The following is a 16,378-nucleotide window of genomic DNA, read 5'->3' on the forward strand; positions in this document are numbered from 1 at the left end:
TTGCCCAGCATCACCTTCTGTGTCCCTAGCTCACTGGTCTAAGACATTCACTGTTTTCTGTACACTGAAGCTTCTATCCTTGTCTTCTTTTGACAGCTTGTTCCTGTTTAGATAGATGCAAAGAGAGTTATTTCAGCCTTTATGCCCATGTTCAAAATATGGATGTCATTGACACACATCTTGCTCTCTCTGAGCTTCAAATCCATGCCAAAACCTTATGGCTGGTTTGACAGTAGCCCAATGGCTCTCACTTGTATCTCATTACCAGTCTTGAGTCAAGCAGTGGCAATAGAACATGGCCACCTTTGTGATCACTTACAGCAGCTCTGGTTTTGGTTGTACAAGAACTACCTGAAGTTCTCAGTTTAATTCAGAATCCACAAAGGCACGCAGCCATCAAAGACAAAGCCATCTCTTCTCTTCCATCACAGAATAGCTTTCACGACCAAGGCACGTTTTCTTGCCTTCTAGAGATATACGAAGAGGACAAAGGTGAATGGATGAATGGGTCTCTATTTACCCAGAACATACAAAAGCACCCCAAATCAGAAGTAATCTCCCAGGATCAGTCTGTTTTTACTACAATTCTGGAGCTAAGGAAAGAAGGAAAGAAGGAAAGAAGGAAAGAAGGAAAGAAGGAAAGAAAGAAAGGAAGAAAGGAAGGAAGAAACTTAAGGTGATGGACATTCAAACTCATGTCCTTACACATATGCAGCAGGTCCTCCCACTTGCTGAGCCTCTCCCCAGCCCTGTGCATGGTAATTTTCTTATATAACAACCATTATGTATTTATACCACGGGTGCTCTTTTTTTTTTTCTCCTTGTACTTTTTGTAAATACACTTGCGATTTGTTCAAGGGCATGCATGAGTTATTTGGAAACAATTTGACTCCTTCTGGAGTTTTGTTTTATGCCTTGTCAGTTGGGCCCACACTATTCTGTACTATGCATTTTGCCTAGCACTCTGTGAGCGATGTTTTCAACTTGGTTGATATGAAACTATGAATCTTTACTGTAGTGTTTCCTGTTGCTTCTGCCTCTCTGTCTTGGATCTGCTGTGCTTTGGGTGTTTTCCTGCTGCAGCTCTCTCCTCTCTTGTCCTCCATCCCCACATGTGTCACTATGTCTGACATAGTTTGCACATAGTCCCCAGGCATTCAGCTGCAGCAATTGAAGGAATTATCTTTTTTTTTTCTTACTAATTTTTCTGTAGTAATGATTGTTGCCAGATTTCCAGCAACCTGAGACATACATTTATATATTTAATATTATTAGAATCAGTATAAGGGTGGAGGATATGGTTCTTACAACTCTATATTGGCTGGAAATAGAAATTGTCAACTACAAATTTTGAATAAAATATATAGAAGGGACTATTTGAAAGTGAAAAAGGGATTTTTGAGGTACCAAGGCATCAGTAATAGTGGAGGACTTTTTCCTATATAAAGCCAGGGGGATCATGGGCAAAGAAGTGTATTAGAAGGAAATATAAGATGCCCCCAAATGGAGTTGTTCTTAGAAAAGGCACTATGCACAAGATTGAGCTAGACCTGGAGGTATGACCAGTAGAAACTATTCCAAAATGAAGTTCTCCTCTTCCGTGGTTAGAAGTAAAGAGTGAATAGTGTGTTTCAGGGAAGAATTGGGCTTGCTATATGAAGGAAAATTATATTCTTATCCAGACCAAACAGACGAGGGGGTGGGTGGGTGTGTCTGTATACAGTACTGTTTGTAGGGGCTGGGTTCAGGGATGACTGAGGAAGCAGTGATTAATTAGGGTGAGTTTATTGCTAGTCCTTGACTATCTAGACTTGTGGCTGAGATGTTCTGAAGTCCTCACACACAAAGCTGAAAGCTTAGTCACTTGGGTTCTTCTGCTAATTGACTGTGGGAGGGAGGGGTGAAGGTCACAAAATAGGAAAAAAATCTATAAAGTCAGGAATGGTGTAGATATATCAGACTCATTTAGCTTACAAAAATCTCAGTTAGTGGAATTATGTGGTAACTTTGATGTTAGAGTAAGTCTAATTTAGGATTTTAAAAAGTTGCCTTGTGACACTGGTGGAAAGCACAGATGATTGAAGTCCTCTGAGATCTGGGAAGACCTCTCCTCTCCGAAGTACTGTTCTCTGAGAGTTGTTGTGGGTACTCCAGGGCTGTAGGCACGAGTAGTAAGGCCTTTGGCTAAGGGTAAAGTTTATAGTACCTTCGATTGCCACAGAAAATATTCATGAATATTTTAACTAAGGATAGAGGCAAGCTCAAAATTAAATAGGAAAAACCTAGATGCATATGAATGTAATTATGGAAAAATGCAGGAAACATTACTTTCTGGTGAGCTCCCAGGGGAAGAGCATGGGACCAGAGGGGAGAATATTTAAATTGATCCTTATGATTGTCTTAAGTAATAATGTTCCAGGTATGCATGACCATGTGTGCTTAGGCCTCTATTCTTTTAAAAAATAATGCAAAAAGGCGACATATTCTATAATGTAAGAGCTTTTTTACATTTTTATTTTGCTCTTTTAAACAGGGTCTCGTTCTGTAGCCCAGGTTAGCTTGGAACTCACTCCTAAGTACAGAGTAGCCTTGAGCTCACACTGATCCTCCCTCTTCAACCTGTTAGCTCAGCAGCTTGGCAGGTTGCTTTTTAAGTTAATACTCTATGAGCAGCCTGTTTCTCTAGCTCTTTTTTATTCAACTGCTGATATATTATTCTTATAAACTCTCTTCTCAATAAATGTGTTAATTTCCTCTTTTTTTTGCAAGGGTGCTCTTGCATTTATAAAGGTGTTAGGGTGGACATGTTGTTTTGCTTATGGTGACCCAATACTTCATCAGTTCTTAGAAGTTAAACTGTTGGGTAAAGGTAGACTGTAAAAGCTGACAGATGCTGCCAATCTTTTGACAAATGATTGAGTGAGTTGCTTTCCTGTGTAATGTATACCTGCCTATGCACTAACTGAAATTGGCTATTTTTAGAGTTCTAAGGTCCGCTAATTTGTTATGTCGAAATGATATCTCAGTGTTGCTTTGATTTATAACCCCTCACTCCTCTGAGGCTGGAGATGTGTTCATTCTCTCTGTATGAATGCCCACTTATTATTTATGTTTCAAAAGAGAAAACATGTAAGCCAAAGGCAGCAAACTAGTAGTCCTACAGGTTTACCGTATACAGTGTTCATTCCAGGGAGAAAATAAGGTCTAGGGAAGTAGACAGGAGGGCCAGTGGAGGAGCATCGGCCTAACCATTGGTACTTTAGCCCAAGATAATCCTGGCAGGGGTGTGTTTGAGGAATGGCAGGCCATTTTATTTCTTCAAATTGAATATTTGGTTTTCAGATAACTGGCTCTTAACCTGCCTAATGCCATGACCCTTTAATACAGTTCCGCATGTTGTGGTGATCCCCAGCCATAAAATTATTTTCATTGCTATTTCATGATTGTAATTTTCTACTATTATGAATTGTGATGTAAATATCTGATATTCAGGATATCTGATAAGTGCCCTCTGTGAAAGGGTCATTTGACCTACAAAAGGGGTCATGACTCCCAAGTTAAAACTACTGCTTTATGTCGTCTTCCCTGGGCCTTAAAGATACTTGTCCACATTTCATGAACAAGTACACGTGAAAACAGACCAAAGACCACAGCCATCCTGGCCTTTGTCTCAGGCAGGTGTTTTGTTGTGCAGAATGGATTTTGTGGCTTTCCCTGAGGCTGCCTGAGATGTCTATCTGATATCCTCATTAAGGTTGGTGGGTTCTTCTGCTGCTTTAATTTGAGTGAATTTCTGGGAAAAACTGTGGATTTCGGCCAAAATGCTAATAACTATGGCATTAATTTGAAGAACTGGTTAGTTCTGTAGAGAATCGTTTTGTAGTTAATTATGTGAACAAATCAACAGCAGCCTCTTGGAGGGGAAAGTGATAGTGGAGAAACTGCATATATATTTAAATTATTCATAATTCAAAGAAGGGTCAGGAATTCATTTCCCAGAAAGAAGAGTGTGCTTGCAAGTAATTCATGTTTGCATATAATTTCCATGTTACAGCTATAACTTTGTAGTGGCCATCATTCTCAGGGATTAAGATAAAGGGCCTTGCATTTGAGGCAGTGTACTCATCCCACTTTGTGCCAATTCGAACATTTTCCATTCTACACAACGAGAGATCTTCAACCCAAGCCCATGGTTTTAGTGAACTTGGGTGTCAGTATGGTTTGGGGAAGGGAGGTGACCATGAGGATGCATGGATACTCTTCTAATTAGGATGAGAATGATACTCTGTCCTTCTCTCCTTCCTTTCTATGGAAGATGGTTCCCTGTTATGAAGTATGACAGTCGCAAAGAGGAATCCATTATATACAGACTAGTTGCTGTGGTAGTTAGTTACTTTTCCCTTACTATGATAAACTATCATGACCAAGGCAACTTAGTGAAGGAAGAATTTATTTTGGTTTGAGGTTCCAGAGGGGAGGTCTGTAATGGTGGGACAGGCATGGCAGGATGAGACTAGAGCAGAAGGCTGAGAGGCCACATCTTCAACTCTAAACACAAGTCCAAGAGCTATGACTCTTACAGCCTATCCAAGTGATACACTTCCTTCAGGATCACTAGACTTACTAAGAGCTCCATAATGTGCCCAAACAGCACCACCCAGTGGGCACCAGTGTTCAAATATCTAAGCCTATGGGGCATCCTTATTTAAACCAACACTGTTGATTATTGTGCTTCTAGAACTCTTTAGAGGAAGATAATCCTTAGTTCTTTTTAGTTAAACATCTATTTGATTATTTTATGTATTAACAATCTTCCAACCTTATGACTCATTAATCCCCCCTTTTCCTATAATATAAATTAGTAGTCTCAAAAGATGGCTCAGAGGTTAAGAGTACTTGACTGCTCTTCCAGAGGACCTGGGCTCAGTTCTCAGCCTTCCCACAGTGGCTCATAACCATTTGTAAGTCCAGTCACAAGGGATATGATGCCCTCTTTTGGCCTCAATGGGTGTCAGGCATGTACATGGTACACAGACATATATTCAGGCAAAACACTCATATGCAAAAATAATAAAACAAGGACTATGAAGGCAGCATTTTTCTGAACAGTGAAGAAGACATTTTTAATTTCTGATGACTGATAAAACTTCTCAAGATAAGTTGGATCAAGGCAGTTTGATTAGTTGGGGAGGCCTCATGGTAGTTATTCTATTCCTGTCTAGGCAGACTTCAATTTGAATATGGACTCTTCCTTCTACACTGAGCCTTGAGATCTTCTTCAGAATTTCTGCTTCCTCTCTGTGTGAATCGGAGAAGCAGTGCTTATAGTAGTGTGTCTTATATAACCTTTCACCCCTCTGCAAAGGGAAGGGTAAGGAGGGCAACAGAAGGCTTTATAAACAGGTGAGGGCTGTTTTATGGGAACACAAAGGTTATGTAGAGGATAAGAGGGGAGGAGAAGATAGGGAAGGAAGAGGCAGAGAAAACACAAACGACAAACATGGTTTTTACCTAAAAGGACATGAGAGATCTAGAGTTTCATTTGCTCTAAGAGAAAGTTTGTTGGTACAGTTTGAGTTGTCTTCTGATGAGTCAGATTTTATTCATGATTACCTTAGGAGTTGGACCACATTTGGCCACAAGCTGTGTGTGTGTGTGTGTGTGTGTGTGTGTGTGTGTGTGTAGGTGATTGCTCCATGGTTTTTAAAAGTTGGTGATTTAACCATTACCCAACCTTATTTATTCATTTAGTAGCTTCATGTCTTAGTTGCTGTGACAAAATGTCATGACCAATACAACTTATAAGAGAAAGCATTTAACTTGTAGCTCACTGTTTGAAAGGGTTAGTTCATCACCATCAAGGCAGGATCATGGCAGCAGGCAGGTAAGGCGGGCAGGCATGATGCTGGAGCAGTACTAGTTGAGCTCAAATCTCAACCACAATGTGTGTGTGTGTGTGTGTGTGTGTGTGTGTGTGTGTGTGTGTGTGTGTGTGTGTGAGAGAGAGAGAGAGAGAGAGAGAGAGAGAGAGAGAGAGAGAGAGAGAGAGAAGCACGAATACACAAGTTAACTGGGAATGGGTTGGACTTTCAAACCCTCAAAAATCATCATCTCCACATCCAGTGACACAGTTTCTTCAACAAGGCCATACCTACTAATCTTTCCCAAACTATTCCACCAACAGAGGAACCAAGCATTCAGATATATGAGCCTGTGTGGCCATTCTGATTCAAACTGTTACACTAGAGTTGTCTGGGAAGATAAACCTCAGTTAAGAAAACACCTTGATCAGGTGCCTATGGGCAAGTTCATTCATTGGATTTTCTTTTTTTTTCTTTTCTTTTCTTTTCTTTTTTTTTTCTTTTTCTTTTTTTTTTTTTTTTTTTGATTAATGACTGATGTAGGAGAGCCCTGCTCATTATGGTAGCACCAATCCTGGGCAAGTAAGTGGTCCTGAGTTGTATAAGAAAGTAGGCTGAACAAGCCATGAGGAGCAATCCAGGAATCACTTGTCCTTCCATGGTCTCTGTTTCAGTTGCTGCCTCCAAGTTACTTCCTTGAACTCCTGCCTTGGCTTTCCTTAATCAGCTGTGATCCTGGATTTGTAAGGCAAACCAACTCTTTCCTTCCCATGTTCTTCTTGCTTTATCACAGAAAGAGAAATATTAGCTGGAACACATCTTGGTACCTTGTATTTATCTTTGTAAAATGGCTCATTACAAAGCATGACGATCCTCAAAACAGGAAAAAAGAAAACACAGAAAAGCACCAAGTTCTCATTAAGTATGAGTCACAGCTTCTGGGCCAGTAACAAATACGTCTTTATTCTTCAGAGAAAGGCTGAGTGGGATAGAAGGCAAGAAACCACTTAGCTGCCATATGCAGTTTTACTAGGCACATTAGCTTTTCCTTGAAGTACCTCCTGGGTCTCTTACATAAGCGTCCTGATGTCATCCATAAAGGCCGTACCCACTGTGCAAAGAACACATACCGCAAAGCACTCATACCACAGCAACATAAGCTTGTGCACCATGAAATCCAGGCTAAATAATTTTTATCATTCCCTCACATTCTGACACAGGGAAAACACTGGGCTGGGTGCTCTTTTGCTCCCCCCCGCCGCCCCGTGTGTGTGTGTGTGTGTGTGTGTGTGTGTGTGTGTGTGTGTGTGTGTAAACAGAGGTTTTAGATATGATGAGAAGACATTAGAATGGGTAATATATATTTTTAATTAAACTTTATTATAAAAAAAGCTTGCAGATGGTCAGTGGTTAAGAGCACTGCACTGGTTGCTCTTCCAGAGGACCTGAGTTTAATTCCCAGCACCCACTTGTCAGTTCACAATTTTCTGTAACTCCAGTTCCAGGGGATCTGGCACCCTTATGTAGACACACATGTAGATAAAACACTAATGCACATAAAATTAAAAATATCTTGTAAATAAAAACATCACAAACCAAAGTTGTGTGTGTGAGAGTGTGTGTCTATGTGTGTGTGTGTGTGTGTGTGTAAACAAATGATTATGTGTATATAGTATAACATATAGAAAAGAATAAAAAGACTAAATAACAAATAATAAATATAACTATTAGGCAGAAGTTGTATACAAAGAAGACATGAAGTGAATTGTTTTTCTTCTTCTAACTCTGCCGTGAATTTTTTATTTTGGAGTTGGACAAGTGCATGAATACATCTAATAATCAAACTATGGAGTCCATTGAGAAGCTCCACATCCTTGGTTCTAAATGGCTGCTCTGTGTAGGAGTTCACTGAGATGCATGGACCCGGGGTCTTGTTCATTTCGGTGGTTAGTCTTGACAATACATGTTAAAAGACCGCGAGTTCAGGAGTAGATGCAGTGTTGGGGGCTGTGGTGAGTCCCGGCACCATTCTGAGTTGCTGGGCTCTGGCCCTTTCAGTGGTGCTGTACGGTGTATGGTACTTTTTTCTTCTGTATCCTCCAATGCCATCAAACTCTCATATTTATGAATGGATTGCCCCCTTTAAAATCCCTTCTATGTGCATCTCTTCTCTCTCTTCTTTTAATTTTAATTTTTTATTCACTTTCTATTCTGATCACAGTCCCCTCCCATCCTCTTCCTAGTCCCACCCTTACAAATCCCCCCCCCCCAAGTAGGACTAGGCACATCCTTTCTCAAGTTCAGGTATGGAGAAGAGGACCCAATGGCAGGGAACAGAGACTGAGGACAGCCCTTGCGCCACTTATTAGGGAACACACATGAAGACCAAGCTGCACATTTGCTACAAATGTGTAGGGGGTCTAGGTCCAGCTCCTGCATGCTCCCTGGTTGGTGCCTCAGGCTCTGTGAGCCCCCATAGTCCCAGGTTAGTTAGGGACAAGAAGACTTAGTAGGTCTTCTTGACCTCTCGGACTTGCTCACTTTTATCCTCCACTCCTTCATAAGACTTCTCGGGCTCTAGCTGATATTTGGCTGTGGGTCTCTGCATCTGCCTCTACCCACTGCTGGATATAGCCTCTCAGGTTATGCTAGGTTATGCTAGGTTCCTGTCTGCAAGCATAGCAGAGTCTCATTAGTAGTGTCAGGGGTTGGCTCTCTTACATGGGATGAACATTAGTCATAAAGTACAGGACAAGCATGCTACAATCCACAGACCCAAAGAAACTGGGTAATGAGGAGGTCTCAAGAGAGGATGTGAGAATCTCTCTCAGAAGGTGAAACTAAATAGCCATTGGAAGTGGATGAGGAGAGGGAACTGGGTAGGAGCGGAGGTGAGAAGGGGAGTGGGAATAGTAAACAGGTGTGGGGAGGGGAGGCAAGAGAGGGCTGGGAATGAGAGTGGAAATCAGTGTTGGGGGAGCATCTCTGGTGACTAGCTGGAGGCATTGGACAGGAAAATATATGAGAAGTCTATGGGGGTGACCCCTAGCTTAGATTCTACTAGAGAGGGATATAGAGACTGAAATGGCCACCTCCTGTAGCCAGACAGGACTTACAGAGGAGGGAAGGGGACATCAATCTACCCACAAAACCTTCAATCCAAAATTTGTCTTGCCCAAAAAATGTGCAGGGATAAAGGTAGAGCAGAGACTGAGGGAACAGTCAACCAATGACTGCTCAAAATTGAGATTCATCGTTTCTCTTAATCTGAACAGTAATAACTTGGAGTACAGAGTGTGTGAGTATCATTTTGTCGTTCAGAAGAGACATGTTACATGACTTATCCCAATCAGTCAGTGCTAGGCATGTTGGGGTTAGGGTATGGCTTTTCTGTCTCCCAGCAGTGGTTCATCCATCCATCAGCTTCCTAATGAGTACCTTGTTTATGTTGGATTTTCTCTGCATTGTGTACTGGTGGTAGAATTGTCCAGTGAGGGAGGACCCCGTCATATGTTGCCCTGTCAGCACTCAGCCTTTCGTCTCCTTGTAGGATAATTTTTATGCTCCTGCTTGAAGCTTTTCTCCTGAACCTCTGAGCTCAGAAACAGAGTGTGTTGGTTTGAATTTTCTCGTGATGCATGATATCTGGACGGGTCTTGAGGATCTATGTGTTGTGGGATTTAGAGGTAAAACCCTGGTTTTCAGTGTCTTTAGTTCTTCACAGTCGGGTGACTGACTGAGCACTCCAGGGATGAGTGGATGACTTTTGGAGTAGATAGGTGGCTTTGCTGCTGCATGCTTCGTTTTGGTTTAGTGTTTTGAGTTGTCTGGTCTCTGACATCTTTCTCTGTTTCTTCTTTCTGTTGCTTTTCTTGGGCAGGGATTCAGACAGGTATTAATCGTTGGTTAAGAACTATATCTGCCTTTCTTTCCTCTGTCCCCCCTTCACCCCCCTTCCCCTTCTGCCTGCACTAGACCAGGCCTTTTGCTATGGGTGATTGTTAGACATTGCCAATGAATAAGAGCTTGTGCTCCCAGGAGCTTCTCAGAAGTTGACAGGGGATGGGTTCTGCTTATTCCCTTTCTTCTCTTCAATGCAGTAGTTCTCAACCTTCCTAATGCTTCAGCCCTTTAATCCAGTTCCTCCTGTTGTGATGACCCCCAACCACAAAATTATTTTTTGTTGCTATTGCCCAACCGTAACTTTGTTAGTGTTACAAATCATAATGTAAGTATCTGTGTTTTCTGGTGGTCTTAGGCATTCTCTGTGAAAGGGTCATTGGACCCCAAGGGATTTAGAACCACCACTCTAATGTCATGACCTGCTAGTCACTCCAGACTTGATCCAAAGCACACTTACACTGCCTGTAGGTTTCTATCAGGACACAGATAAATTCGGATGGAAGATAGTTTGTTTAGTTGGCACAGAGACTTGGGAATCTAAGAAACATTGGAAGATTTTCTTTTGAGCTAGCATTGGCAATGAGACAAGTCTAAAAATGTTTCCCGAGCTGCAAAGCTGAGGAGGAGAGGGCAGTAAGAGGAGATAGCCTTTCACTTTAAGAGGAAGAAAGGTTCTGGATATGCTGATCGAAGCCATAAAGAACGAGGTATTATTGTCATATGGACTCATTCCTTTCTGTACACAATTTCCTCACCATCTTAGAGCATGTGGGGTACTTGCAGGAGTCTTCACACTTATAGGGATGGTGAAATTTTTCTGTTAATAAAACTGAAGTGAGCAGTGCAGGCCTACCTGTTGCTTTTCCTCATCTCCTGGTCTTACCTAAACTCGATTACAATGTAACCAAATACTAAATTGCATGAGTCTGGAACTCATGAGCTCCCAGTAGAGTCCAAAGATCACTGTTGAAAGAGGACACTGAGTTGAGTTTTCTCCCCAGCCCTGGTACACACTTTCTTTAGGCTGTCACCAAAGAAACTGAACCTGGAGGAGTGGCTCTTTAAGAAGCAGAATCTAAGGTAAGCTCCTCCATTTTCTAGGGAGGAAGTGCTGGGAAATAGTCTTCATTGTGACTAGGTTATTTGAGGGGAAGAAAAGGGAATACAGGGACAGCACAATTCCCTAGGGGATTGTAGCATTTACCCCCTTCTAAGGATGGCTGAAATAGTTTTGCAGAGAGCAACCCCAGTTTTCAGGTCTCCCGCCTATCCTCACATGGCATTTGAGCACACTTGTACATTTGCTAAACAATCAGCTGTGAAATCTATGACTTCCCGTGGTTCCCTTCTCACAATGTTTATACAGGCCGTCATTTAGTAAGACATATGAGTATTTATGGCGTGGAACAGCCTTTTGATTATAAATAGGGGCCAGGGGTCAGTGTACCCCAGGCCGGGAACTTGGTAGAACCTGAAATTTAAGGCATCGAGTAGACTGAGATATTAGGTGTGTCTCAGGATTTGTGCACAGCTTGAATTTCTCTTCATTATTTTTCTTTCTATTTGCCATGCAGAGTCCATGGGCTTCTTCCTCTTTCCTGAATGCCCTCCCCTACAGCTGCTTTTCTTTTTAGAGTTTTCTTCTTTGCCCCAAGACAGTGAAATGAAGCCCAAGTTCCATTTTTCCTCATCATAAATAAAGTAGGCTTCCAAATTGCCCTGACCTAGCATAGTCCCTCTGTAGCTGCTGTACCTTACCTAGTGCCCCTTTGAACACCTCAGCTCATTTTCCTGAGAAAGGGGAGCTTCCACACTACTTGACAGGGCTAAGCTAAGATTAAATAAGATCATGAAGTCAGGTGGACAGTTTGCAGGGCAGACCTCAAGAAAGACCATCTTTTGTAGCATCTGTTGTTATTGAAGTTGCAAAGGCTTTGCTTTTTATTTTTAGCTGAATGTTGAGAAAGTGCCCCAAACTCACTATTGTATGCTGTGTTTAAATCCTGGAGCTGGTGTTTGCTGCCCGTATGCTTGAGGCAGATTATGTGTGCTGCTGAAGTATATAGTGAGTGGTGGACTTGCTAACCTCATTGACTGGGTTTCTGTAATTCTATGAGCCCTTCGTAGAAACAAGGAACACAGTGGTGATCCTAACCCCTTCTTTTTCCAATTAGAAAGAGAATATTATTTCCCTTCAATTGGAAAATATTATTTCCTAATTAGAAAAAATATTTTCTCAATTTCTTAGGTTTTTGTATCTTTGAGTACTGATTAAGTGTGGAGTTCAGGACACTGAGGACTGTACTTGTAACCGAGGAGCAAAGGGCACAGAGTAGGCGGGGCAAGGGAATCTCCTTTCAGGGAATCTGGTGCCCAAGGGCTCATACTTGCTGGGGTTCGGGTTCCAGGTGTGGAAACAATTCTCAAAGAGATTAAAAGCACAATAATGGAGAAATGGTGAAGCTGAATGTTGAATTAGGATCTCTTTCTTAGAAAAACATGAACTGAGAAGCTTGTGCTGGGAGAATGTTTCTGGCTCCCAGAGGGCTGTAGGCATCCTATAGGATGTGTAGTAATAGTTTCTGGAAGTTGGAGAAGTTAGAAAGAGGCTTCCTAGCATTGTGGAAGGACAGACTGTGAAGGTGGACTGCCTGACTTTTGGGTTACCTAACCCCATCATAGTAGGCAAGGGCCCTTAACACAGTCCTCAGACAATCAGCATTTAGTAATAGAAGACTGTCAGAAGGCAGCAAAGCATCTTCAGACAGACTAAGGGCTTTGAGGAAAGAGGGGATGGCTCACTGTCTCACCCAGTGGTCGTGTGAACAATTGGAGTATATTGCTTCACTCGTCTAGCGCTTATCAATAAAAGTTCGAGTTCACTGTATGGGTCATACTCTACTTTCTGCAGGTGGTGAGGGTGCTCTTTCTTGCAGGTAGATTTTTCCTAGATTCAGAATCCAGACCTAGAGCAAGCTGATGAGTGGACATCATTCTCTGGCTCTTCTTTGTAGTTTTTGACAAAACATTATTTTACCTGCAGAGGAGTTGGTTAGAAGGAACCTAGGCCCAGCTCCATGGGAAATTTCTCTTGCCTTGGGGTTGGCAGCATAGAAAGAAGCCAGAGTTCTTCTGTTAGAAAGCAGAAGACGTTCTACAGAGATTCTTCATTCCTCCCTTATTTTCTGGCTTCTCTCCAGGTTTGGAACAGTCTTGTATAGTTTTAGGTTAAGAGCAGAAGCCATTCTTGTGTCTGCGGTGTGATGGCTAATGCTGTCAGCATGGCAGAACCTAAAGTTACCTAGACAAGTCCCCGGGCAGCCTGTGGGGATCTTCCTGATTGCTTTAGTTGAGGTGAGAAGACTGCCCACCGTGAATGACACCATTCCATGGTTGGGATTTCAGGTGTGCTCCTGAGTAGTAAGGGCATTCATTAACTGCATATTTTCAGTGATGGGTTCAATGTGGCCAGATGCCTCAGGGTTCTGCTGCCTTGACTTCTCTATTGTGATGATGGCTTGGACCCTTGAGATCTGAGTCAGAATAAATCTTTTCTCCTTTAAGGTAATTCTGTTGGAACATTTTACTACAGCATCGAAGGAGTAGCTAAGGCACATGGGAAAAAGCTGCTTCTCACAATGGAGATGTGCATGCAAGCTAGTGGCAAGAGGGCAGCATAGGTGGCTAGGGTAGTCTGAGCCAAGGCACCCCCTTGTGTTGTCAGTCACCTTGCCATTAGTGGAGAGCCACTCTGATATCTTCATTTCATAAACCACAAAGAAAGAAATTCTACAAGTGGATTTCAGGATACCATTGAATATAAGAATCACTCTGATCTCTGAAGCTAAATATGGAAAAAATGTTGTCTTAGAAGTAGCAAAAGGTGGTTGTAAACATTTAAGAGAATACTTATTGGTTGACACAGAAATTAGAATAAACCAGCACTCTATGAGATGCTGTGATGTTTCATAACAACTGTGGTAATTGACAGAGCACAGGTAGGACATGGGTTTATGTGCCTCTGAGAATGCCTCAGGTTCTCCCTTCTAGCTTTCTGTAAGGACAGCTTATGATGCATGCACATCACGGACATCATCTACTGCATCTCTCAGAAAGGAACACTGTTAAGTGACACATGATTGTACAAGCACAAACTGAGAAATTAACATGATTAAGGCATGCCTCTTTTCACTTTTTTCTATTGGTTCACTGATAAAGGAGTTCACTTTAGAAAAGCACCATTGAAAACCAATTATATTCGAGGCACTGGAAGGGAATGGGATGCAGAAATCAGTAACGTCCCTTTCTTCCAGGTTCAGTCTAATAAGGGAGATAGACATAGAAACATACCACCAAAAACATGGTCCAGAGAGAACATTTGAAATGAAAGTATAGACACTATACCATATTGACAGCCTTCATACATGTGCAAGAAGAGTGAGAGGGTACCCCTTGGAGAAGTAGAGGTTGGAATTGGGAAGGGAAGAGCAAGTAATGGGTGTGGGATGATGTGAGGCAGGTACAAGATAGAAGGAGGCCTGTCATTGGATGAGAAGGAAGGATGGGCGGGAGAAAAGTTTGAAGGAAGAGGAGGAGACTGGAACGGAAGGGGGAAGAGACAGGAGGGACAGAGAGTGAAGCCATGGCAGGACTATATGGCGGGTGACGTTAAGATTCTGCTCTGTGTATTTACAGATTGTTATTAATGTTCTTAAGGGATGGATGGTACTGGGCTTTGTATGTTTAGGCGGGCAATTATATCTTATCAATTGGGTCAAAGGTTATTGTGTTGTGTGTTCTTCCATGTGTAGATTTAAGTGTAATGGAGTGTGGGGTGGCTGGTCTGGGCCACCATGGAGCTGGGATGTGTGTTTCTGACATGGAAACCTGCCTTGGGAACTAGATGGGTAGAGAGATTGCTGACAGCTCAGAGAGAGGCCTTCGGCAGTGAGATATGGGATGGAGCAGAGCGGGTGAGACGCTTTGCTGACTGAGACTTAAGACATCCAGCAGACATCTTGGGGCACCGTGATGTCGGACCTAAACTGGGATAAATGACAACCTTACTTTTTTATTTTTTATATTTTTACAACAACAGATGGACGTTGGCAGGGTGGGGGGAGACCGTCCATCAGCAGACAAGTATACTTCCAGGACTGTGAGAATATCTAGGACCCTAGTGGGCAGGGCCAGGGCAGTATTCATTGGAGTTAAGAAGCTCACAGAGGGTCTCACTTGGGGAAGAACTCAGGCTGCCTTTATCTATTATGATGGTATTCTACTGCCTTGAGAAAGCCTAGCAGAGTAATCGCTATGGTGTCCATCATGGCTTGATCCTGGATACCTGACTTGGGATACTAGGTCACAAAAGGACAGACACACAGATACAAGTACAGGAAAGCCAGGACGGGATGGGCTGTGCACACGCTGATAAAGATGCACCCTCAGAGTCTGCACTATGGAGGTGGGAGTTATTATAAACAGTTGTAGAAGGAGTGGGATTATTGTATACAGTTGTAGGAGGAGGTAGGGTTATTATATAAAGTTGTAGTGAGAGGCAGGGTTATTGTATACAGTTATCCCAGAAGGCGGGGCTATTATATATTTAGCTGACCAAGGAGGCAGGCTTAGCTACTCTCGGTGGGGGAGTCTTTATGGAGGAACCATCTCAGAGTGTAAGCATCTAGGAGGAGGAACCTGTACTTGATCTTATGGACCAGGGGAAGGTTTTGACATTCCTATGGGTCTGAGGCATGTGGTTATTGACATGGCCATACTCATGTCAAATAATACATGTTCATTCCGGACTTCCTTTAGAGCAAACAGGGAGGATGGGGATGACAACTCAGCATGTATTTGCATTATTTAAAAATCTGCTTTTAGTGGTTACTGGCTTAAAGAGAAGGTATCCCTCCTGAGTGAATGAAGGAATGAAAGCTGGTACTCAGGTTTCTGTGAGCTCCCAAGGGAAAACCAGGGAGAGAGGAAGACCCACCTGCTGAGACTGGGAACCCCATCACACTCAGGGGGAGGCAGTGAGCTTTACTCTTCTTGCTTCTCCATTTTCTTCTTCACCTGCCACAGTGCTGGAAGGGAGCAAACACAGATGGCTAATCACTGTGATTAAGCCAGAAGCTATCACTTTTAATGAAGTTGTTTTTTCTTTCTTTTTGTTCCTTTTTATTGGGGTAAATATCCAGGAAGCAGTAACTGAACATCTACTGACTGATTTGTTTTAGAATCCCCAAGAGTGAGGTGGCCAAGAGACCATCATTTTTCTAAGTTGAGGGTGCAGACTGCTAGGGTTAAAATTGGACCACAGGAGCTCAGAGCACCTTGCTGACCAGGGGGCAGCTGTGCTGTGCTGTGTGAGTGAAGTTAGTGAGTAGAGGCGGCCCCACATGAGTCTGAAGAGAGCTCTGGGAGAATCCTGTGTCATGTGGCTCATCTGAGAGCAGCCCCAAGGGCCCAGGCATTCCTGAGGGGGTCTCTGGTCAGGTTTCCTTGTAACTCATCAGGGGTCTGGCAGGAAAATAGATCACCAGCACACTCTTGATCTTGTCTCTCCTGGGTCTCCTCCCGACTCCCAGTAAGCTCATAATAGCTGTGGTATA

The 16,378-nt window shown here is 42.6% G+C and overlaps 1 protein-coding gene across 21 annotated transcripts in view; it reads left to right on the top strand.

The window, feature by feature from the left end:
• Fggy (FGGY carbohydrate kinase domain containing) overlaps positions 1-16,378 on the top strand; it is a 395,164-nt gene that overhangs the window by 12,307 nt on the left and 366,479 nt on the right. For 5 of the 21 annotated variants that reach the window (XM_087548101.1, XM_087548102.1, XM_087548108.1 and 2 more), the window contains one exon: positions 472-758. The exons of 8 other annotated variants lie outside the window; for them this stretch is intronic. In XM_087548101.1, the coding sequence (XP_087404227.1) occupies positions 497-758 (262 nt within the window). In that variant the 5' untranslated portion in view covers positions 472-496. Of the gene's footprint in view, positions 1-471; positions 759-10,708; positions 10,845-16,378 lie in introns of those variants that run through there. 8 more of the 21 variants (XM_087548107.1, XM_087548105.1, XM_087548114.1 and 5 more) reach the window with 3 other exon arrangements.

This window comes from Rattus norvegicus, chromosome 5 (assembly GCF_021556685.1).
Source record: "Rattus norvegicus strain SHRSP/BbbUtx chromosome 5, alternate assembly SHRSP_T2T, whole genome shotgun sequence".
NCBI lineage: Eukaryota > Metazoa > Chordata > Mammalia > Rodentia > Muridae > Rattus > Rattus norvegicus.